At 37.3% G+C, this 22,361-nt stretch overlaps 2 protein-coding genes across 3 annotated transcripts; one reads left to right on the top strand and one right to left on the bottom strand.

The window, feature by feature from the left end:
* Positions 1-402: 402 nt before the first annotated feature.
* Positions 403-6,833, bottom strand: vps36 (vacuolar protein sorting 36 homolog). Its single transcript, XM_059351620.1, has 14 exons — positions 6,665-6,833; positions 6,388-6,456; positions 6,233-6,303; positions 5,024-5,138; positions 4,821-4,910; positions 4,142-4,228; positions 3,580-3,612; positions 3,345-3,422; positions 3,095-3,229; positions 2,604-2,669; positions 2,067-2,131; positions 1,619-1,703; positions 934-1,010; positions 403-816 (listed from the first exon to the last, which is right to left on the bottom strand). Exons 1-14 carry the CDS (start codon positions 6,758-6,760, stop codon positions 735-737), a joined length of 1,149 nt encoding a protein of 382 aa, XP_059207603.1. The 5' UTR covers positions 6,761-6,833; the 3' UTR covers positions 403-734.
* Positions 6,834-7,724: 891 nt separating this feature from the next.
* proser1 (proline and serine rich 1) lies at positions 7,725-21,321 on the top strand. Of its 2 annotated transcripts, XM_059351275.1 has the most exons (12): positions 7,725-8,350; positions 8,443-8,508; positions 12,876-12,944; positions 13,068-13,162; positions 13,291-13,384; positions 13,646-13,756; positions 13,878-13,979; positions 14,873-14,951; positions 15,175-15,267; positions 16,465-17,818; positions 19,259-19,403; positions 20,160-21,321. In XM_059351275.1, exons 1-12 carry the CDS (start codon positions 8,306-8,308, stop codon positions 20,283-20,285), a joined length of 2,379 nt encoding a protein of 792 aa, XP_059207258.1. In that variant the 5' UTR covers positions 7,725-8,305; the 3' UTR covers positions 20,286-21,321. The 2 variants fall into 2 exon arrangements, with proteins under 2 accessions (XP_059207258.1, XP_059207259.1); XM_059351276.1 differs by lacking the exon at positions 15,175-15,267.
* Positions 21,322-22,361: the final 1,040 nt, after the last annotated feature.

The following is a 22,361-nucleotide window of genomic DNA, read 5'->3' as shown; positions in this document are numbered from 1 at the left end:
CTTACTTTTCAGTTTGGCTTCAAAACAGCCACAACTGGAATTTCCACAACATAACCTCTGGCTATTGGCTAAATAATGATATATAACAACATGCCCTGTATTTTCCTTTCCTTGAATGTATTCTAGACAAAAAGCTATTACAGTTAATGACAAATTGACTGTAGAAGGGACAAAAATCATATTATGATAATCAAGATTGAGATGAAAAGAAGAAGAAAGATGATGGTTTTGTCTGTTTCTCTTAACATGTTCAGCTTGACATTACTTAATTATTTATTACATAAATGTATGTTTTACTCTGGAAAAAAATACCTGTGGCTGCGGGCTTTCATAATAAACCAAACTACTTGTAACAAGTTATAAACTCATAATAATAAAAATAAGGATTCCATTAAGTCAAATTTTCCAAACCCATTTATTAGTAAACACTTTGCTGCATGTACAGTATTTGCAAGTATCTCCTTGATAAACTTTAAAGACAGAGTCTAGCATTAGTATACTAGATAGAAAATAGTGGACGACAGTGGATTTGTAGGGATCTACCAAAAGCAGAACACCAACCATTAAAAATGACCATACTAGATTGGTGCAATATGGTGCTTAAAGTACAGCAGGTACTCTGATTCTGTACACCAGTATGTACATGTAGTGGCAGTGCATCAGTCTATCAGCAAAGACAGTGCAGCCCAGTTGAAGTTCCTTTTTTTCCCTGAACAATAATGGCTGTCAATAGGTCAAAAGAGGTTTGGGTAGAATCTCAGACCCTCAACAGAGTCATCTCTACACAGGTGGCCCATCTTCTCAGCCAGCAACAACCTGGAGAAGAGGAGGGAAAAGAGAAGAGGAAACAACGAAATGAAGAAGAGCAAAAATACCTTTTTTGTAACAGTATCTTGTAGTAGACAAATATGGACTGCATCATCTGTATCTTACCGCTCTTTTGACAGAAGAACGGAGAGACCCAAGAGCTTTGCAAACTCCTCTGCTGTCAAAGAGCCTTTGTCTGAAACCTGTAGAGGAGATGATGACATAAGAAAGGGAAAGATTAAAACTAGGGCCGGGACTTTTTGTGTAAAAAATTGACACATTTTAATCGCAGCACATCGAGCCTGAAGTATCACCTCAATGCAAAACATATAGCAGCTAGCGGCTAGTGTGGTAGCTAGCGTGGATTGTGTTTTACTTAAAAAAACAAAGTATTATAGTTTATAGAAGGTCTACCTACCTATAGGCTAACTGAATTTCTGAAATGTACTATATTTATAAATATGCTATTGCTACACTTAATGGCAAAAATTGCACTGGTCTGTTGGACTTGAACAAAAATAAACAATATTTTTGTTGCTTAAGCTTATGTATTCAGTCATTATTCAATGGTATACTAAAAATCCATGTGAAAAAAATTACTTCTCACTGTTCTCAGGTCAAATATTTATATGCGATTAAAATGCGATTAATTTCGATTAATTAATTACAAAGCCTCTAATTAATTAGATTTTTATTTTTTTTTAAATTGAATCCTGGCCCTAATAAAAACCTTTAACTAAAGGGTGAGGACTGTGGACCCTAAGCACGGCCGTCACAATGATAGTCTAATCTTTGTAATGGTAAAGCTTACATTGTCCAGTGCAGAGGCGATCATTTCCTCTTCGCTGTGAGACTGCAGCTGGACCACCATCACACCACTGTCAAACACACGTAGCCTACAAAGATGGACAAGATGGATGAAGGAAAGAGTGTGTGTGTGAGAGAAAGAGACAGATGTATGCTGAATACTCTTTTATGAAGCTAAAATAGGGAGCTAGCAAAAGAACAGCAACCAAGTTGGGGGTACTCGGACCAGCATGGTAGGTCAGTGTTTCTTTTGAAACCCTGGGAAGTGACAGGAAATGACAGTCACAGAGGGCTGGACAATGCTTCCAACAACAGGAAGCCAGGCAGGAAGAGCCTGGCCTCTGTGAAACAGGCGCCAACCCTGCCCTGTATTCCTTTAATAAACACATAGCCTGGTCTCATCTACGTAAATGAATGTATGAGCACAGATACGTTAAACAATACAAACTCACCTCAAAGGGAGCTTCAATGACTCAAACATCTTGCATGCGTTTAGCAAATCTTCAGGCGATAAAAGCTGTGGAAATAAAACTCACTCAGTTTCTGACGTGATGCCAAAGATATTTGTGTGTAGTGTGAATGCATAAACAGTAGGGCTGCAACTAAGGATTATTTTCATTATCGATTGATTATTTAAACGATTAATCGATTAGTTATTTGGTCAATAAAATATTGAAAAATATCAATCAGTGTTTCCCAAACCGCAAGATGACGTCCTCAAATCTCTTGTTTTGTCCACAAACCAAAGAGATATTCAGTTTATTGTCATAAAGGAACAAAGAAACCAGAAATATTCACATTGAAGAAGCTGAAATCAGAGAATTTGGACTTATTGTCTTTAAAAAACTGCTCAAACCAATTATTCGATTATCAAAATAGTTGACGATTAATTTAATAATTGATTATTGTTTCGATTAATTATTGCAGCTCTAATAAACAGCAAGGGTGAACGTACAGAGTCGTGCCCACTCAATTTGTGTGAGCATTACCTCCATTCCTCTAGCACGGTTGACGAGACAGTACACCTCAGTGAGCGCCATCATGCCACCACGCTCCTGAGAAAGTAGTAAGTGGAAGAACAGAATAATAATAATAATTTTCATTTTTTTTAAATATATAGCACCTATCATAACATAAAATGCAGCTCAAACTGCTTTACAAGAACAGATCAATAACAGGCATTAAAAACAGAACAAGAATAAATCATGTCGATAATGTTAGAAAAGGGTGGGATAAATTTAAAGCAAGATCATAGAAGAAAGTTTGAGCAGTTTGGAAGATACTCAGATAGGCCGTCGGAGAGGTTTGATGGTGCTAAAGCATTTAAGGCCTTAAAAACAACTGAAAGAATTTGAATTTAAAGAGATCAAATGGGAGAAAAGGGATCAGAAAGAGATTAATGTGGAAAAGAAAGTAAGATGATGATTGAAAATAGGCTGTGCAGATGTAAAACACATGACGTACAACAATTGACACCTACCTCTAAAGGGGCCTGCAGCATGTCTCCCAGCTGCTTAGCCAGCTGCATATGGTAATGTGTACCTGAGCCATATGTTTCTCTGGTTACAGGGTTAGCAATACCCATGCTCAGTAGGTACGACTTAAACCGTATTGTCTACAAAGCAGAACATAACTGTTAATAAAAAGCACGGAAATTAAAAAAACAATTTTCTAAAATCACATGGCGTAGCAGTATCATGTAATAACAAAAGTATATATAAAGTTCTTACCTCGTCTTCTGTGATATCTCCCTGCTTTTCTTTGATCTTGTTGGCTATAGATCTGGACAACTCCACCATCTCTTTGGCCTGTTAGTCAGAGTAGATCCCATTACACAAGTTTGATAATCATGGTTCTGATCTTTTAATAGTCATACAGGCTAATGGATAAAATGTAAAAGGATTTTAAAAGGGTCAATAATTCTGTTATAAATCGACAACTGTAGGAAAGGAGGGGGTTCTTTACCTTCACCATCAGCTTACTGAGGTCCTCAAAGGCCTGAAAAAAGAGACTTAATGGGTTATAATGCTCAGATATGTTCACAATTAAATAAACCACAACATTTCCCAGCTACAGATATAATTTAAGTATCATTCCACAGCAAATCCACTGGCTCCTCTGGCCGATAATACAACTCAACATTCTCCATCAACCCACAGTCGTTTCATGAAGCTAAATCTGTCTATTATTATCAGTTATTATATTTTTTTCCAAGACATACAGTACATACAGTATGTTCGACAGTGGTTGTATAAGCACATAGCTTCATGGCTGCTTAACGAGTGTCACAGTGGCTGTGGTCAGCTTGAATTCACGTCAGTCACAATAAATTCCAATGGTGACAAGTTTTTGGCAGGAAAAAAACAGCTGAAAAAATTCACAGAAATGTCTTCAACTAAACCACGCTGTATTTGTTTTTGTATGTCCAGAGTCATTTACAGCAAAGTTTGGCTAAATACAAAACTTCAGCTTGGAGCTTTGGGGAGACACATTTCTCAGGATTTCAGCATTTATTGCTTTACAGTACCTCAGAAATGTTTTTGTCTGTTTCTTTCCTCTTCTCTTCTATCTTCCTCTCAATGCCAACAATCCCCACGGCACGTGTCCTTCCTGCCTACATAACCACAAAGGAAAGAAAAACACTCATAGTCAGTGAAACACACGGGCAATTTCAAAGAAGCCTCAAAGAACAAGGAAAGACAAACATTGAGGAGGGAACAAATTGTGGTTAACTGTTATTACAGCAGATACCTTATTTTCGTGACTATGATTTTACAGGTTAATAAATTATTGTAATGTCATTTGAAGATACATGAACAACCTACAAAAAGCTTATTTTTACATTGTGTGAGTCCTTCTGTGGGATACTATATTTGATAATAATAATAATATAATTGAAATTGGTGTTCATGCCCATGTCTACCAATTGAGCAATATGCATCATAATAGCAGCATAACAGAAGCAGAAGTTCTGACTATTTTAAACCTCAAGTTAAAGACACAACACTGCCATCCTGTGGATTTTTTTTTAAAAGTAAGAGGTGTGATGTTCCCATGTCACGTATTAAACGGCTGAACAGCAGCTTGGCTGACACAGATAAAGTCAGGTGATTGAGAAACAAGTTGCATAATTTTCAGGCATATGAATTAAAAAAATACAGGAATAAAAGACTGTGGAAAACAGCAGCATGTGTTCGGCTCCTCACTTTAGAACTGGTTCCTGTGGAGATGGGTTGTGAGACTGGGGTATTCTCCCATCTCTTCTGAGTCATTTCTTCTGTTAGCCTCCTGTGAAACTGCATGCAAATGACACAATGTGTGACACAGAGGGTCTCTTAAAAACTCCCACCAAAAATTCAAACAAAATCTCCCATTTAAGCGGGAGTAAATAGTAAATAAGTGGGACTACCTCAATCTGCCCATGTTCTTTGAAGGACAGCTTGATGAAGGAGTACTTGCTGTGTTGGTAGGGACCTGGCTCCTTGTTGGCAGGTGTTGCGTGCAGGTGGATAACTATTTTTGCACTACAGAACAAAAGATGCCAATCGTTAATTTTTTTTAATTTTTTTTATGTTGTTGTTATCAACAGCAGGAAAAAATAAGACTTTTAGAACATCTTGCTAATAATATTTGTGGATTTTTTTAAAGATATTTTTTGGGCATTTTGTAACTTTATTGACAGGAGAGATATTGAGAGTGAAAGGAGGAGACAGAGGAGAAGACATGCGGGAAAGGGCTCCGAACCGGATTCGAACCCAGGGCTGCCCGCTTACAAGGACTGGACAAGGATAGTATGCGCTCTACCAGGTGTGCCACCGGGAACACCCCGCACTTGAATGTTTTTAATTACGTTGTACTCAAGTATTTCTAGACAACGGTATTTCCAGTTTTACTTAAGAAAATCCACATAGTACTTCACCAACCACTGCTGATAAAGTCAATGAGATGAAGTTGCATGCTCCAGAAAATCCTATTAATTGGACCACTATAAAGAGAAATTTATAATTTTTTGTTCAAACTACAAATTTAGCTATAAGACCACAAAATATTATTGTTTGCTCATATCTTAATGCAATAGTGAAATCCTACTTTGCTTTTTTACTAGAAGTAGACCGATATATCGCCGATATTTGCATTTTTTACTTGTATCAGCATCGGCCGATTTGTGTGTACTTTCGTCAATCAATTAGCCCATTTCAGTGAGCCAACACCAGGCAAGGCTCGGTGCAACATCTGCCATTCTCTGGTGAGCTGCTGCTGATACCGGAAAAAAGAAAAACACATCAAATATGTGGATCATCTGAGGCGCCACCACCTCCAGGCCTAGAACAACATACACATTGTTCGCTATCCAACTGTTAATATGTTTTGTTGGTTTTGTTAATAAATGCTTCTTTTTTTGTTTAAATTGAGACTTGTGTAACATTTGTTATCATTGTGTCATTTTTATCATGTAATTGGAGGGAGAAAAGGCAATATCGGCTTCAAGAATCGCCCCCAAAAAATCGGCAGCACATATCGGGGATTGGTTAAGACTGATGTCAAAATAATCTGTATTGGCATCGGCCTTAATAAACTTGTATCAGTCAACCACTATATTTTACCTTCTGAGACTCACCTCTTTCCTATTCCTGCAGCCTGCTCCTCAAAGAAGATGATCTGTGACAGAGGCATGGCTATGCAGCATTCCTACAGGTCACAACAGTCATGACAGTCAGCACACAAAGTGCCAAAATAGGAATCAGTCGCAGCAATTTTCACACAACCACTTACATGATTTTTAACGTCCCTCCAGATCAACCGATGGGTGCTCAACAAGGCAACTCCAAGATCCAGTTTAGCCTGGTACAATGACAGGAGATTATTTTCCGTATATTTCATTACCTTAAGCTATTATAATGTACCTGAACTTCGTCAGCGCCGTCAATATCACTATCTTATCGTCAATATCACTCTCTTATCGTCAATCTCGTTATCTTATTAACATTGTTGTGTGTAAGTTTTAGCTGCTGTGTTTTTGTCTCTTAGCTATGAGGAAACACTACTACACCTTATCATCACCGTCATACAGTCTGACGCCTCGCTGCTGGATCACTAGAGTTTCGTTTATTTCCAAAAGCCCATTTGACCATGAAAAGCGGTCCATTTTTAATGTTAAAACAAAAAACTCTTCGTTATTCTACTGAATCTGCTCCATCCGCTCCGCTGCAATGTTTTATGTTTACTTCCTGTCTGCTGTCCATAGTTGGCGACACACTGCCTGTTGGGAAACACTAGACTAGAAAATTAATCATTGTAATTAGTAATAAAAAAGAGACTAGGATTAGAATATTTTCCCATAAGTAGTTGTAATTATGTTGTTTTGTACGTAGTTGGGGTTTTTTTTTGTGCGAAACTTTATTAAAGCAACATGGTGCAATACAAGACAATACACCAACAAAACTTCAGGGGGATTCAACAATACAGAGGCCAGCTTTCATACAAAAACATTGTAAAGTGTACATAAATTCAAAGTTTTTATAACTTTCATGTTGGTAGATTTCTTAATAGATTTAATATATTGTTTGGTTTCATTTTCAAAGACATGAAAGAGAGGATTTGATTAACGTAACAGCATTTATGAATATGCCATTTGGCTAACTGTATCATGAGATTGATGATATAGTATTGTTTTTCTTTTGCAAAAGAAAAGTCAGTGAAACCAAACAGTATATGTTCAAAGCACAGGGACAAATGAGGTTCAATCGAAAAATAAATCAGGTTACAAATATCTTCCCACAATTTAGTTGAGAAAGGGCAAGACTGTTGTAAAAAAAAAACTTTAGATGGGTAAATTCTGTGAATTATCTTGAAAGATACTTCTTTAACCTTACTATTGATTATATATCTAGCAGGTAAATTCCAGATCTTTTTCCAGTTAAGGTTATTGATAAGGTTATTCCAATAGGAATAATAGGAATTGGGATTCTATATTTTATGATCAATTCTTTATATGTTAGTAATGATCCGTTTGAGTTAAATAAGTGATGAACTATTGTACATAGTTGTTCCACTGTGTCTTTTCTGACAGGCAGGGGTCCTTTCCGCTGTTGACGTCACTAGCGCCAGCTGTCAGTGGAAGCTAGCAAGGCTGCTAACTTACCTACCACGTTATTTTGGGATATTTTGAATGATCTTTTACAATTGTTTCACACTCTATCGTTTTTATTGCTATCACTGGACTTAAACTAAGCTCGAATAACTAGATGCGTGAAAAATCCTCGTTTAATAGCGTGTTTTTGTTGAGCTGTGGCCAGAGTTAAAATGCTATAAGTGGCTAGCTTGTTGTTAGCTGCGGACAAATCTGGTGCAGACAGGTTTTTGCTCTGCAGACACAGCTTCTCTTGTTTGGAAGTCATTGTTCATGGGCGGAAAGTTGTATTGTATGCAAGGACTGCAAACACCATGCAGCTTTATTACACAGCTTATGAGTTTCTGCGAATATGCCATGTTTTGAATTAGGCTTTCGCAGCATTATGAATTGAAACCAGTAACGTTGGATCTGTTGCATATTATCAAGGCTTAAAGTCATCCGAATGCATTTTATCTTAGATTACCTTATCGATTGTATTGTTATAAGTGTTTTTACCGATTTCGAGGTATAATAATTGTTTATTGGCAAAGGGTTAGACGTTTGTTTGTATCAACAAACATGGATAAGAAATCATTTGATATAGTGTTGGATGAGATAAGAAAGGTAAGCAGTGTCTCATCCCAAATTGTCAGTCCGATGAATAATTGAAATTGTCTCAACTTCGGGTTTTGCTCATTTTTCTCTCTATGTTTCAGTGCGTCCTGACTGATCAGCGGATCAAAGCCATAGAGCAGGTGCATGGATATTTCTCCAGTGAGCAGGTAACAGCACCACAGGTCATGTGATGTTTACCTCCCAATTTAACTGCAGTGAGAAACTGCGTTTAAGCTGCAGAATCTCCAGACAAGATTAATTCATTCAATTTTATTTATAGAGCCCAGAATTAAAGTACTTGAAAAATGAAATGTAATGAGTGTTCTTATTTAACCCTCTGGGCCCACTAAGGACATTTTCAGCCATTTCAGAAATTTTTCACTTGATTTTTGGCAATAATTTTGGCTGTGATACTGCAAATGACATGATTTTTGGAAGAAGAATTTCTTTCTTGATATATTTTGAAATTCTAATTGAATTTTTTCTAATGGCTCTAGAATACACTGTGTACAAGCTTACTACCCTTTCGAGCCCTTTCGGGCTGAAAATGTCCACCTCCAAAAGAATGCTATAAAAACTTTACAGATTAATATTTTTTTCTACTTTTTTCTGCATAAACCTCTTAAACAACTTCTGCCCTGCTCAAAACTACCAAACATTCAAAGATTTTGAGAATTTTAACCCTTTAAATGCCAGTTTGATTGCACAATGTCACTGTTTTTCAAAGAAAAAACACAAAAAGAATAATAATAAAAAAAAAAAAAATAGATAATTTTTGGCTGGGGCATTGGTTTTTATCACAGCCTTGGGTAGGTCAAAGATTAAGAACAAAATTGATTTTGATGCATTTTTAGTTTTTGTGTAGTGTCAGATTTAAAATGTAAAAACCCCTTTTTGGCCACTTGATGGCAGACATGTCCATTTCTAAATAACGCTTTAAAAATATTACTGAAATATATGTTTTTCCAACTTTTTGGGGTTAAATCTTTTGATCAACTTCAGTCCTGATAAAAACTATCAAATATTCAATTATTTTCAGGATTTTAACCCTTTAAATGCCAGCTTGATTCCATGATATCACTGTTTTTCAAATAAAAAACACACAAAAATTGAGTTATTTTCCCTATAATAAATAATTTTTGGCTGGGGCATTTATTTTTTATCACAGCCTTGGCTATGTCAAAGATTAGCAACAAAATTGATTTTTTTGATAAAAATTGATAAATGATGCATTTATAGTTATTTGTGTAGTGTCAGATTTAAAATGTACTACCCTTTTATGGCAGACATGTCCACTTCCAAAAACACTATAAAACTATTACTGATATATATTTTTTTCAACTTTTTTGGGTTAAATCTTTTGATCAACTTCCGTCCTAATCAAAACGATCAAATATTAAATAATCATCAGGAATTTAACCCTTAAAATGCCAGTTTGACTACATTATGCTAATATTTCTTATGAAAACAAGATTTGCTGTGTTTTGTTAGATGTGTGTGTGTGTTTGCTGTTTCATGTGTGTAGACCTCACTGTAAAACTTGTAATGTCTAATAAAGTTACTCCTGTTATACAGAGCCATATATTAACTCTTTCAAGTCAATTAAAACATGGTCCCTCTTCTCTTACTGCACTTCAAAGAGGTCACTGTGGAGAAAACAAAAACGACGGTTTGTAAGTTTCTGCACCTGGCTGGAGTCCTGGCACAAACTGTCTGGAGCTTTTTTTTTTTAAGTGCCCATGTTTTTATTGACTTGGAAGAGTGCATATATGGCTGTATATGACAGTTGTAACTTTTCAAGTTTTACAGTGAGGTCAAGACACACGAAACAGCAAACACACACACACACACCTAACAAAACACAGCAAATCTGCTTCATAAGAAATATTAGCATAATGTAGTCAAACTGGCATTTTAAGGGTTAAAATCCTGATGATTATTCAATATTTGATGGTTTTGATTAGGAATGAAGTTGATCAAAAGATTTAACCCAAAAAAGTTGAAAAAATATATATCAGTAATAGTTTTATAGTGTTTTTGGAAGTGGACATGTCTGCCATAAAAGGGTAGTACATTTTAAATCTGACACTACACAAAAAAACTATAAATGCATCAAAATCAATTTTGTTGCTAATCTTTGACATATCCAAGACTGTGATAAAAAATAAATGCCCCAGCCAAAAATTATCTATTAAATGGAAAATAACTCAATTTTTGTTTGTTTTTTCTTTGAAAAACAGTGACATCATGGAATCAAACTGGCATTTAAAGGGTTAAAATCCTGAAAATAATTGAATATTTGATAGTTTTTATCAGGACTTAAGTTGATCAAAATATTTAACCCCAAAAAGTTGGAAAAAATTATATATCAGTAATATTTTAAAGCGTTATTTAGAAGTGAACATGTCTGCCATCAAGTGGCCAAAAAGGGGTTTTTTCATTTTAAATCTGACACTACACAAAAACTAAAAATGCATCAAAATCAATTTTGTTCTTAATCTTTGACCTACCCAAGGCTGTGATAAAAACCAATGGCCCAGCCAAAAATTATTTATTATATGGAAAATAACTCAATTTTTTTTGTGTTTTTCTTTGAAAAACAGTGACATTGTGCAATCAAACTGGCATTTAAAGGGTTAAAATCCTCAAAATCTTTGAATGTTTGGTAGTTTTGAGCAGGGCAGAAGTTGTTTAAGAGGTTTATGCAGAAAAAAGTAGAAAAAAATATTAATCTGTAAAGTTTTTATAGCATTTTTCTGGAAGTGGACATTTTCAGCCCTAAGGGCCTGAAAGGGTATTATATTTTAAATCTGACACTACACAAAAACTAAAAATGCATCAAAATCAATTTTGTTCTTAATCTTTGACATATCCAAGGCTGTGATAAAAACCAATGTCCCAGCCAAAAAAAATATATTATATGAAAAATAACTACATTTTTGTGTTTTTTTCATATAAAACATCAGTGACATCATGCAATCAAACTGGCATTTAAAGGGTTAAAATCCTCAAAATATTTGAATGTTTAATATTTTTGAGCAGGACAGAAGTTGTTTAAGAGGTTTATGCAGAAAAAAGTAGAAAAAAATATTAATCTGTAAAGTTTTTATAGCATTTTGTTTGGAGGTGGACATTTTCAGCCCAAAGGGCTCGAAAGGGTATTATATTTTAAATCTGACACTACACAAAAACTAAAAATGCATCAAAATAAATTTTGTTCTTAATCTTTGACATATCCAAGGCTGTGATAAAAACCAATGACCCAGCCAAAAAAAATATATTATATGAAAAATAACTACATTTTTGTGTTTTTTTCATATAAAACATCAGTGACATCATGCAATCAAACTGGCATTTAAAGGGTTAAAATCCTCAAAATATTTGAATGTTTAATATTTTTGAGCAGGGCAGAAGTTGTTTAAGAGGTTTATGCAGAAAAAAGTAGAAAAAAATATGAATCTGTAAAGTTTTTATAGCATTTTGTTTGGAGGTGGACATTTTCAGCCCAAAGGGCTCGAAAGGGTAGTAAATTAAAGTGGGCCCAGAGGGTTAATTAGGAACTATAGTACAAAATATGCATAACAGTTTCAAGTGCATTATAGAGGAAAAAATGAATATTTCCATTAGTGGTCGACCGATACGGGTTTTTTAAGGTCGATGCCGATAGTCTTAACCGATCGACCGATTAGCCGCCGATTTTTTTGGGGCTGATTCTTGAAGCCGATATTGCCTTTTCTCCCTCCATTTACATGATAAAAATGACACAATGATAACAAGTGTTACACAAGTCTCAGTTAAAACAATAGAAGAAACATTTATTTACATAACAAACAAAACATATTAACAGTTGGATAGCAAACAATGTGTATATTGTTATAGGCCTGGAGGTGGTGGCGCCTCAGGTGATCCACATATTTGATGTTTTTCTTAATTCCGGTATCAGCAGCAGCTCACCAGAGAATGGCAGATGTTGCACAGAGCCTTGCCTGGTGTTGGCTCAGTGAAATGGGCTAATTGATCGGTGAACGCACACACATATCGGCCAATGCTGATACAAGTAAAAAACGCAAATATCGGCACGATATATCGGTCTACCTCTAATTTCCAGCCATACCCTGACTATGTTTACAAGCATGTACACAAATACAGAGTAATCAGATTAAGACAACTCTTTGATTTAACTACACTGGACTCTGCCCATGAGCAGAATTCTTGGCTGTAGGCATGCACGAGTTGAACAATAAGGCTAAATAAATTAATAAGAATCCTTGAAGTGGCTACTGAAAAGCAAATGTCACAATTGATTTTATCCAACATCAAACAGTACACAATAATGAAGGATTAATCTGTATTTGCAATTGTTTCCATGCCAAGCAAATGTATGGTTACAACTTAACTCACATAATGATGAAATATTTTTTGTTTCAGCAAAGTTGGTTGTGAAAATACTCATGATCTTCTATACCACTTCAACACAAGAGCAGTGCAGCTCTAGTGTTATTATAAGTTGTAACAGTGTCTTGAACATCTGCAGGTGATGGAGATACTGAAGTATTTCTCCTGGGCAGAGCCACAGATCAAAGCAGTTAAAGCTCTGCAGCATGTGAGTAGCAAGTGTTTTAAGTGATCAGCACCAAATTTTATGGTTTGTGTTCATAGATTTATTTTCTAAAAATTGTAATAATATCATGTTTGTTAAATATGTTTCTCCTTTTGTTGGCTTCAGAAAATGGTTGCAATCCCTACAACCAAAGTTGCAAATATCCTGAATTGCTTCACCTTCTCAAAGGACAGACTGATTGTGCTGGAACTTATAGCTTTGTGAGTACATCTTGAAAATGCATTGCCACACCCTGCATGATATGTAAAACACAAAGTCACATGTATTGTTCTATCAGCCTGTCTGGTTTTAGTAATTGGTAACTAATTGGGTATCTGTTTCCATACAGGAACATTTCAGATGCTCAAAATTATCGCCCTGTGGAGGATCTCTTTCGCATACACTTGTCTGAGAAGAAGCGGGCTCGCAGGATACTGGAGCAAGTAAGTTCACTTTTGCAAATTCAACCTTATGTCCTGGCCGCACGAGACGTTGTAGAATCCCTTTGGTAGCCATAAAGCCCCAGGGAACAACTGTTGCCTAGCGAGATGTCCAAGGACAAGCAGTTGATGCAAATAAAAAATAATTAGGCATTCAACAATTAAGCTTGTGGCGTGCACGTGTTAATCATTATATTTTTTAGAATGCTTGCCCTGAACACAAGCAAACACAGTTTCCTAATGATACTACTTCTGTGTCACAAGGTATGTAAGGTTGGCTGCAAGGCTCCTGTAGCCATGATCTCCTCCTGTGGTATGATACCAGGCAATCCATATCCTAAAGGCAGACCCAGCCTGGTCAGTGGGACGTTCCCTGTAAGTATGGCTCTCTGCTGAACCACCACCAACAAAGTATTGAAATGAAAATGAAAATGGCTGAGTTGCCTTCTTAAAATAAGCCTAACCATGTAAAAATGTATGTACTTTTTGATCAAAGGGAATCCCTCCAGTAAAGAAAGAAGGCGAGAAGAAAGACGACGCCTCTAACAATCTTGAGGGGAAAGGAATATCGTCTCGTATCATTGGACCATTCAAACCTGTAAGAACTGGAATGGAAAATTACAGACTGGGAGGACGTTATCAGGATGACCCAGAGAAATCACACAACCGAGTGGCGAGGCCTCACATGACTATTTACAATGCTTACGCTTCAACCCACATGTCAAGCCACAGTATAATGGACTGGAGTAAATACTGGACAATAGAGGCCATTAGCTGAATTATGAAACACATACAGACAAATGAGTAATGTAGAAACACCTTAAAAAGCCATCCTTCAAAAATGAGATGTAAAGCATGGAACTGCATGCAGTACTCCAGCTATTTCTAATTAATATACAGTCATGGAAAAAAAAATTAGACCATTGTTTTCTTCATTTAAGAGCTGATATCTGGACATTTTCCATGGATTTCTTGATAATAACCAAAATCATTAAAATGAACAAGAAATTGAAGACAGCAAGGGTGGTCTAATAATTTTTTCCATGACTGTAGATGTTTTGGTGAAGGTATGAAAGATCTTTTACATTTAATGTGGATTAATAACAATTATCTTGGAATTTATGGACTTTACATAACCCGGTTTGAATCAATTCATAGTTTATATTTACAAAAACAAAAGTTTAGCAATTTGAATATTGAATATATGTCAAAAAAGCAAATTTTAGCTGCTTTTTTGCAATCAGGATTGTATGAAAGCAACCGCCATTTGCTGCTTATAAATGCCTTATTTATTGGGCTTTTAATTGATCACCCAGAGTATTGTTTGATCATCCATATTGTTCTTTTTGTACATACTTCATGTACTCAATGTGCTATTTGCCTTATATCACCTTTAAAAACTTGCGTTAAAGATTCACAGAATTGGACAGAACTGGCTTATCACTTTAGTGTTCTTTATCTTTATTGTTTTTCTTTCCTCTCCTTTTCTAGTTTCCATCAACCTACAACCCTCATAGGCCTGTGCCCTACCCTATCCCACCATGCCGACCGCATGCCACAATTGCACCAAGTAAGAAATGACTCACTTATACATACTTATGCCTACCTTCCGCCTTCCTGTGCTGTAAACACATATACATTATTGTCAACAATAAGAAAACAGATATGTAAAACTTTTAGGTGCTTTACTGCCTTTTGGACTGGTTGAGGTATAGTTAGTTGTGGGTGATTCTTACGTTTGTGTGTGTTTGAATGTGTGGTGGACGCTGTTAATATTTGCAACTGCTACTCAGGTGCGTACAACAACGCAGGCCTTGTTTCTGTGGGAGGGGTTATAACAACCAACGTGCCCCCTCCCCCCTACAACTCTACCCACAAAGTAGCAGGTATGATTCGATGGAGGCGCGTGTGTGCGTGACAGCAAATAGACACTCTTTGAAGCTTGCAGCCTAACTACCTGGCATGCTGCTTACCTGCGCTTTTCAATTATAAAGCCTTTTATTAGGTTAAGAATGTGCTTCTTACTTCTGGGGTACACTGAGTGACCAGAAAAATATACCACCCTTATATTTTATTGCAATCCAATTCCTTTTATTTTTTTTAGATTGCTTCAATTTACTTCTGTGAGATGGATTTAAATTCAGTTTCAGTGCAAAATGTTACCACACTGTGTTTAGAGGTGTATTCATTATATCCAATGCAACCATATTTCTATTGTATAATTGATATAGTCCAGTTTTTGTTCCCCTTAAATTGTATTGGGGAAGTAGAGAAAAAAAGAAAGAAATATAATACAGTGAAATGCAATACCAAAGAATGACATCAGCACACAATCAATGAAAACAGGAAGAAAAAAAATGCAAAAAAAAAAAAAAAGAAAATGTAAAAAGAAAAAAAAAGGAGAAGAAAAATTTGCAAGGTATTGTATTGCAGTTACTTCTGTTTTCTGGTCAGTCAGCGTAGAAGTACGCTTTGGTGAATTGTTGGAACTGATCTTTGGTTGCCTGAACTGGGAATAGCTACAAACTAATGTCATTAATCTTTCTTTCTGAAATCATGCTGTGTGTTGGCATTTAACATGCATCGCTTGGGTGAACTTTGTTTTTATTTTATTTTTTTATGCACTGTCTCATCAGTTTTCACAGTTGAAATACATCTTTTAGGGCCTTTGGGGAGATATGACTCAAGTTGCTTAAAACTGACAAATGTCCAAAGAGTGTTGAGATCAGCACAGTGTGTGATGAAAGTTAATTTGAGGTTACCAAGCCATATAAATGTATTAAACATTTCCCCAAAGGTAAGAAGAAGACATATTCCAATCATGAAAATTGTTAGAATTTCCATTTAATGAGTTGCTTGCAGGGATGCTCTCTGGCTATTCATCCTTGCTGTGTCCCTCCTCTCTTTTTTTTCTCTAGACATTGCTTCTTCTACAATAGTTGGTTGGGTTTAAACCATGCCCTGGAAAGAAATTTGTTTTGAACAAAAATGCAACAATGTGGCACTACTTTAAATTTTTTTTTTTAGAAGTTGTCCTTTTGAAATGACCTTTTTCACCAACTCTGATCTTTTTCTCCCGCCAGGTTACGCCAAACCAGGCAATCCACAGAACACCACACCTGGAGTGAACAGCGGGCCCCTCCTCATTCCTCACGGCTCCACACCTTCTACCCCTGTCCCACCTCAGGCTTCTCCTGCTCAGCCACCTCCAACAACTCCTATCACACCAGTTTTCCCCGGCATGGTGCCCTCCCACAACCCTAATGCCCCCTCTCCCTCCCCTGCTCCATCCCCATCTGTGATCAAAGCAGGTCCACAGACCCCCAGTGGCCATGCTACACCTACACCCTCATCTGTCATTAAAGCCCACACCCCTTCAGGCACTCCTTGTGGAACTCCCATCCCCGGCAGCGGGGGCTTCTCCCCCTCCCCCTTCCATGTTATTTCCAGACCCGGCACCCCTGCTACCTCCCGGAGCGGCCCAGACCCCCTATCTCAGACGAACTCCATGGGCGTAAATCAGCAGAGAGTTTTTTCCCAGTCTACAGACCACCAGTCAGGACCCACCCACCCTGGCATACACCCACAAGCAGGTAACCCCTCTGGGTCAGTTATAAGAAGTTACACCCCCTCTGGACCATCCACACCAGGTATTCCAAACTGTTCCACCCCAGGCCCCAGTCCCAAACCCTCCCCCTCTCACGCTGCACAGATCCAGGCTGCCATGGCTGGAGTCCTGAACAGACACACTGGGGGTAGTAACAGTGGCAGTAACAGCCCCGTGCCCTCGGCTTTCAAGGGCACCTCCCGCTCTGGCACACCCTCTGTTAGCTCTTTTGTGGGACCAGGTTCTGCCCAGGCTGCCCAGGCCGCCCTGGCACGTTCCTTGGGTCTGCCACACCACTCAGGTTCTCCTCAAGTCTCTCTCCCGAGTCCCGTAGCTCTCGCCGGCTTCCAAGGCCTGTCCTCCAGCCCAGCACCCTCTCATTACCCTGGGCTGTCTCCCTTTTCCTCCCTTGCTTCCTCTCTCCCTCCTTCCTCCATGCCTTCATCCATGGCCACAATGCCTCCAACTTCAAACATGTCCAACCATCCACCAACCTCCATCTACCCAGGCCTTGCCCCCAGTGCTGCCACCAGTGCAGGCTCCCCTTTTGGTCTGGGCCTAACCTCAGCCCCCTCTATATTCCCAGGCCTCCCGCCTGGTACTAATCCCGCTGCCTTCCCAGGATTGGGGGTTTCAGGAGGGCACGGTGCTGGGAGCCCTGTGTTGTCTTCATTCATGGGACTGCCGGGGGCCTCTTCATCTTCAGTAGCATCGGTGGCACCGCTGCAGGCTGCAGCAGCCGCAGCAGCAGCAGCAGCAGCTGGAGTGCCGTCATCGTCGCCAGTCTTACCTGGCTTTGCATCTGCTTTCAGCTCCAACTTCCAGCCTGGGTATGTGAGCTTTGAACACTTTTACTGACCAGTATACAAAAGCCATATTGTATTGATAATCTAAACTAAAACTCATGATTTCACACTGAATTCCCAATATTTTCTAATTTCACCAAAATGAAGACCACAACAGCTACTGAATTTAAAGGTAGCACTATGTATGCTAATTTACCAGCCATATCAGTAGTCTGATTTTATTTCTACATATACAGTACAGGCCAAAAGTTTGGACACACCTTCTCATTCAATGTTTTTCCTTTATTTTCATGACTATTGACATTGTAAATTCATCAAAACTATTAATGAACACATGTGGAACAAAAAAGTGTGAAATAACTGAAAACATGTTTTATATTCTAGTAAGCAAAGGGTGGCTACTTTGAGGAATCTAAAATACAAGACATGTTTTCAGTTATTTCACACTTTTTTTGTTAAGTACATAATTCCATATGTGTTTATTCATAGTTTTGATGCCTTCAGTGAGAATCTACAATGTAAATAGTCATGAAAATAAAGAAAAACGCATTGAATGAGATGGGTGTGTCCAAACTTTTGGCCTGTACTGTATACTACAAAAGGTTGTTCTCAGAATTGACTCAAGGTTAATTTGAATATGTCATTGATTTTCACTTACGTGCAAAATGGTTGGAAACACGGCGTCATTAATCATGTGCATCGATTTTCCACTTGGGTTTTATAAGTGGAAACACTGCACCTAAGTGCAAAGTCTACCCACAAGTGTCAGGCTTAGACTTTGGTTTGTGTTGTCTGAAAGAGCTCTTTACCAGTTGGCTAGTAGGTAATTACTGTTGGCCATGTATTTATATGTCATCCTGTCAATGGACAAACACAAGCCTCACCTTTTGTTGACATTTCACTCACTAGAGGCAGGTGGTGTCCGTCTTACAAGAGCTGTTAATAAGCAAACATGTTTGTGTAACATGTGGAATGGCAAATTATTATTGTAGAGTAAGAAAAATCCAACAATGTACCATCTCTGTATAAATATTTTGCTGCTGTTGGTATGAGTTAAAAGAAAAAACATCTAATCTGAGATGCACATTTATATTTTTATTAGAAATATAAAAACAAGTATTGCTACCTTATATTGTGCACACAGAGTTAAAGGAACAGATTTTTAGTTTTATATATTTTGGTGAACACACTTTGTGGCAGAGAGAGGGTCATCACATAATAGACCCTGTGGGCTTTGTGTCTTTATTTTAAGATGGTGTCTCGATATGATAAAATATAATATGATATTATAATCAAATCAAAATTTATTTATTGCCGAGGGGAAATTCAGTCAGTCTGGTAGAATCTCTGGAAGAATGAGACAGCCTGATGGCTGTAGGAGAGAAGGATCTTTTGTATCTCTCCGTCCTGCAATGGTGAGATACAAAAGATTTATAATTAAAATGTCTTTTGTACATGTTACAGGTTGAGCAGTGGACTCCAGCCTCCAGGAAGCAGCGGCTTCCCCGGCTTGCTGTCCTTCCCTGGGGTACCAGGCTTCTCCCCGTCTGCCTCCCCCGCTGCGCTCGGCGGCCTCCACAACCCTAACATGCAGTCTGCCCTTCTGCAGGTAGACACACATACTAAACTGCAGCAGATTAACCCATTTAGGCCTGAAACGCCTGGAAAAAATGCCTGGAAAACCTCTGGGCGATTTTGAAAGAACCTACTAAAACCTGAAAGTTTTCTGGAAATTCAACAGAAGATTTTTCAGCCTCGGTAGCAGATAGAAATTAAATTCAAAAAGTATTTGAGAACTTATACCTGTGGCTTTCATGAGAAGTTGAGTTTATGTGTCCAAACCTTCAATAAAGTTTTTTTTAAAAACAATAAATAAAAATCCTATGCATAATACTAATACATGCCCATCAGCAAGATGCAAACATGATATGACCATTGGAAGAAATAGACATAGTTCTCATTAGCCTACTGTAATAGAAAAAAAAATCATAATAATAATAAATAATATTAATACATTTTATCTATATTGCACTTTTCAGGGAACTTGGCGACGCTTAAAGTAATATAAGACATAAACGGTCATGATTTCTTATATCATCATCACAATCAATTAGTATTAGTATTGTTATTATCTCCAGATGGCCACAAATCTGTCTGTTCTTCTGTGAAAATATGTCGTCTAAAAACATATTCCGACATATCCGCTTTCCCAGCTTTAATGGTAGAATAACGCAACAGCGCTCCCGGTTTTAATGGTAGAAATGCAGTAATGCCTTCCCGGCTTAAATGGGTTAAAAGTATTTGAATGTGAGTCTGGTAAAGCCTCACTGCTACAAACACACTCCTTTTCTTTGTCTTGTTCCAGGCTCATCCCTCATCTGCTCTGGAGGGTTTTCCTCCTCAGCCCAACAGTTTCACCAACTACCCTCCAGGCCCAGGAAACCCCTTCCCCCTCCAGCCAGGCCTGCACCCCCAGTTGGGTTGGCAGTAAAACCCACAGCACTGTAGAGTAAACTGACACACCGACCACTATCATACACCCGGCAACACCCTTTAGCAGTTGACACGTTTTCTTATATGTCCTTGAACCCTGAAGAGCACAGGACCGATTGGACAGTTTCAATATTGTGTTTGTCACAATCAGAATGACTTACTTGTACAAGAAACACTATCATGAAAAGAGTTAGCTTGTGGGAAGAGAGATGGTATATTTCCTATATAATTCATAATGAAGAGTTGTAAATATCAGTTGTCAAAGTTGTTAGGTTTTACAAGTAGACCGTGAATGGTTTTAATGTTAGCTGGACTTGGCTGTTTTTAATCAAGTTTATCAACATTAATTAGTGAATAATGAATTATAGAAATGAAATTGAAAAATGTACATGATACCATGTAATGAATTGACAGTATGCTGTATGTAGTATTTCATGGCCGGGCTCTGTGGAAGGGCCATACGTATGATACCGACTGATAGTCCTGAACTGAATATTGTATTATGACATGATGTTTTAAGGTGACTTATGGTATATTAAGCGGTATGGCACAGTCATATTTTTAAGTGAACACACCATAGATCATTTTTATTCCTCGTGCCATGTCAAAGGTGGGAGTTTTGTAATTAAAAAACTTCCATCTACCAGTTTCACCCACATTTCTGTTATTTTCAGTAAACACACTTTTGTGGCGGTCAGCAGTTTACTGTGATTCTCATTTTACATGTTTACAAATTTATATTTTGACAGATGTCGCCCTGTTAGTGCTATTATTACAGTATTTGACCAGTTATACTGTATGCAGATATGCAAATGTTGATTAATAATATGGACTTGAGAGATAAAATGGCTGTATTCTTTGCAACGTAATGAAAACTGTAACTGTACCTCATTTACTGTACACCTCAGCGCACTCAGAGGCAGTTGAGAGTGATATACATGCTGTTTCTTGCCCTGTGTTGTTTTGTCTGTTTTGCCCTTTTTTTGTATTTGCACCAGTTTTATTATTTTGTCAGTAAACTGCAGGCTGCTGTAGCTGTTGCTGTATCTCTGTTCTGTGCGATGCCATGGCGATCAGGAATAGAATGACTTGAGATGGATGAAATAATGTAGATGTGTGTAGATAATGATAATGACAGACATGCAGATCCTATAGTTGAAGGGCAGCTGTTATTTGCTTTTAAAGAGGTGTAACAACCATCACCTATTTATGTGACTTTTTAATAAAAGGGGGCCAAGATAAAATAATAAAAACATTGAAAAGTCTGATAAATTGCAAGTGCACTGACTTTAAAAAAAACAAGTCTATTGATGTGTTAAAGAGACTCCTCATGGTCATGCTTTATTGTATCTGCAAAGTAAAGCTCAAAAGCAAAAGTTCATGGTCAGAGACAGACTGTTAGTTATTCAATTATAAAATGCAGCCTCAGAAATGACTCGATATTGACTCCATACTGAAGGATCACCATATATATTTAATGAAATTGCAATGATTGTTTTATTTCCTACTATGTTATGCAACCCTGAAGTACTTCTACAGCCTACTTACAATCAATTAATGGCTGTGCTTATCATGGGCCTCTGTAAAATTGCTCAACACAGGTGATGCCATCAGTCATGTGATCCTTAGTAATGTGACTCTGACACCCAGTCATGGAATCTCGCTTGAGCAATTTCACTTTTTTTTTTTTTTAATTCAAATTTTCAAGTCTGCTCATAGTTTGACCATGGTTATCTCCTTAACCAAACATATCATTAATAAACATCAATACTTATACATAATAATTCATTTCAATGCACATTAAGTCTGATTTTATATACTTTTTCAGTGTTTAAGAATCTATTTCTTTAGTCACATAATTATATAAATAAATGCTTGTATTTGTCGAATTAAAAAAATTCCAGTAGAAAATATTTGGCCTTTACCTTGCTATTTATTCTAAAGGAAACTTAATGTAATAATCATGTTCCCATGTACTGTAGCAAGAGAATATGTATTTATTTCACCCACCATAAAATATTAATAACAATGGTATAGGTTCTCTACAAAAGTTTCCAGTTTCCCAGAATCATAT

Source organism: Centropristis striata, chromosome 15 (assembly GCF_030273125.1).
Source record: "Centropristis striata isolate RG_2023a ecotype Rhode Island chromosome 15, C.striata_1.0, whole genome shotgun sequence".
Taxonomy (NCBI): domain Eukaryota; kingdom Metazoa; phylum Chordata; class Actinopteri; order Perciformes; family Serranidae; genus Centropristis; species Centropristis striata.
The sequence above is the reverse complement of the archived record's forward strand: the minus strand, read 5'-3'. Positions and strand labels throughout refer to the sequence as shown.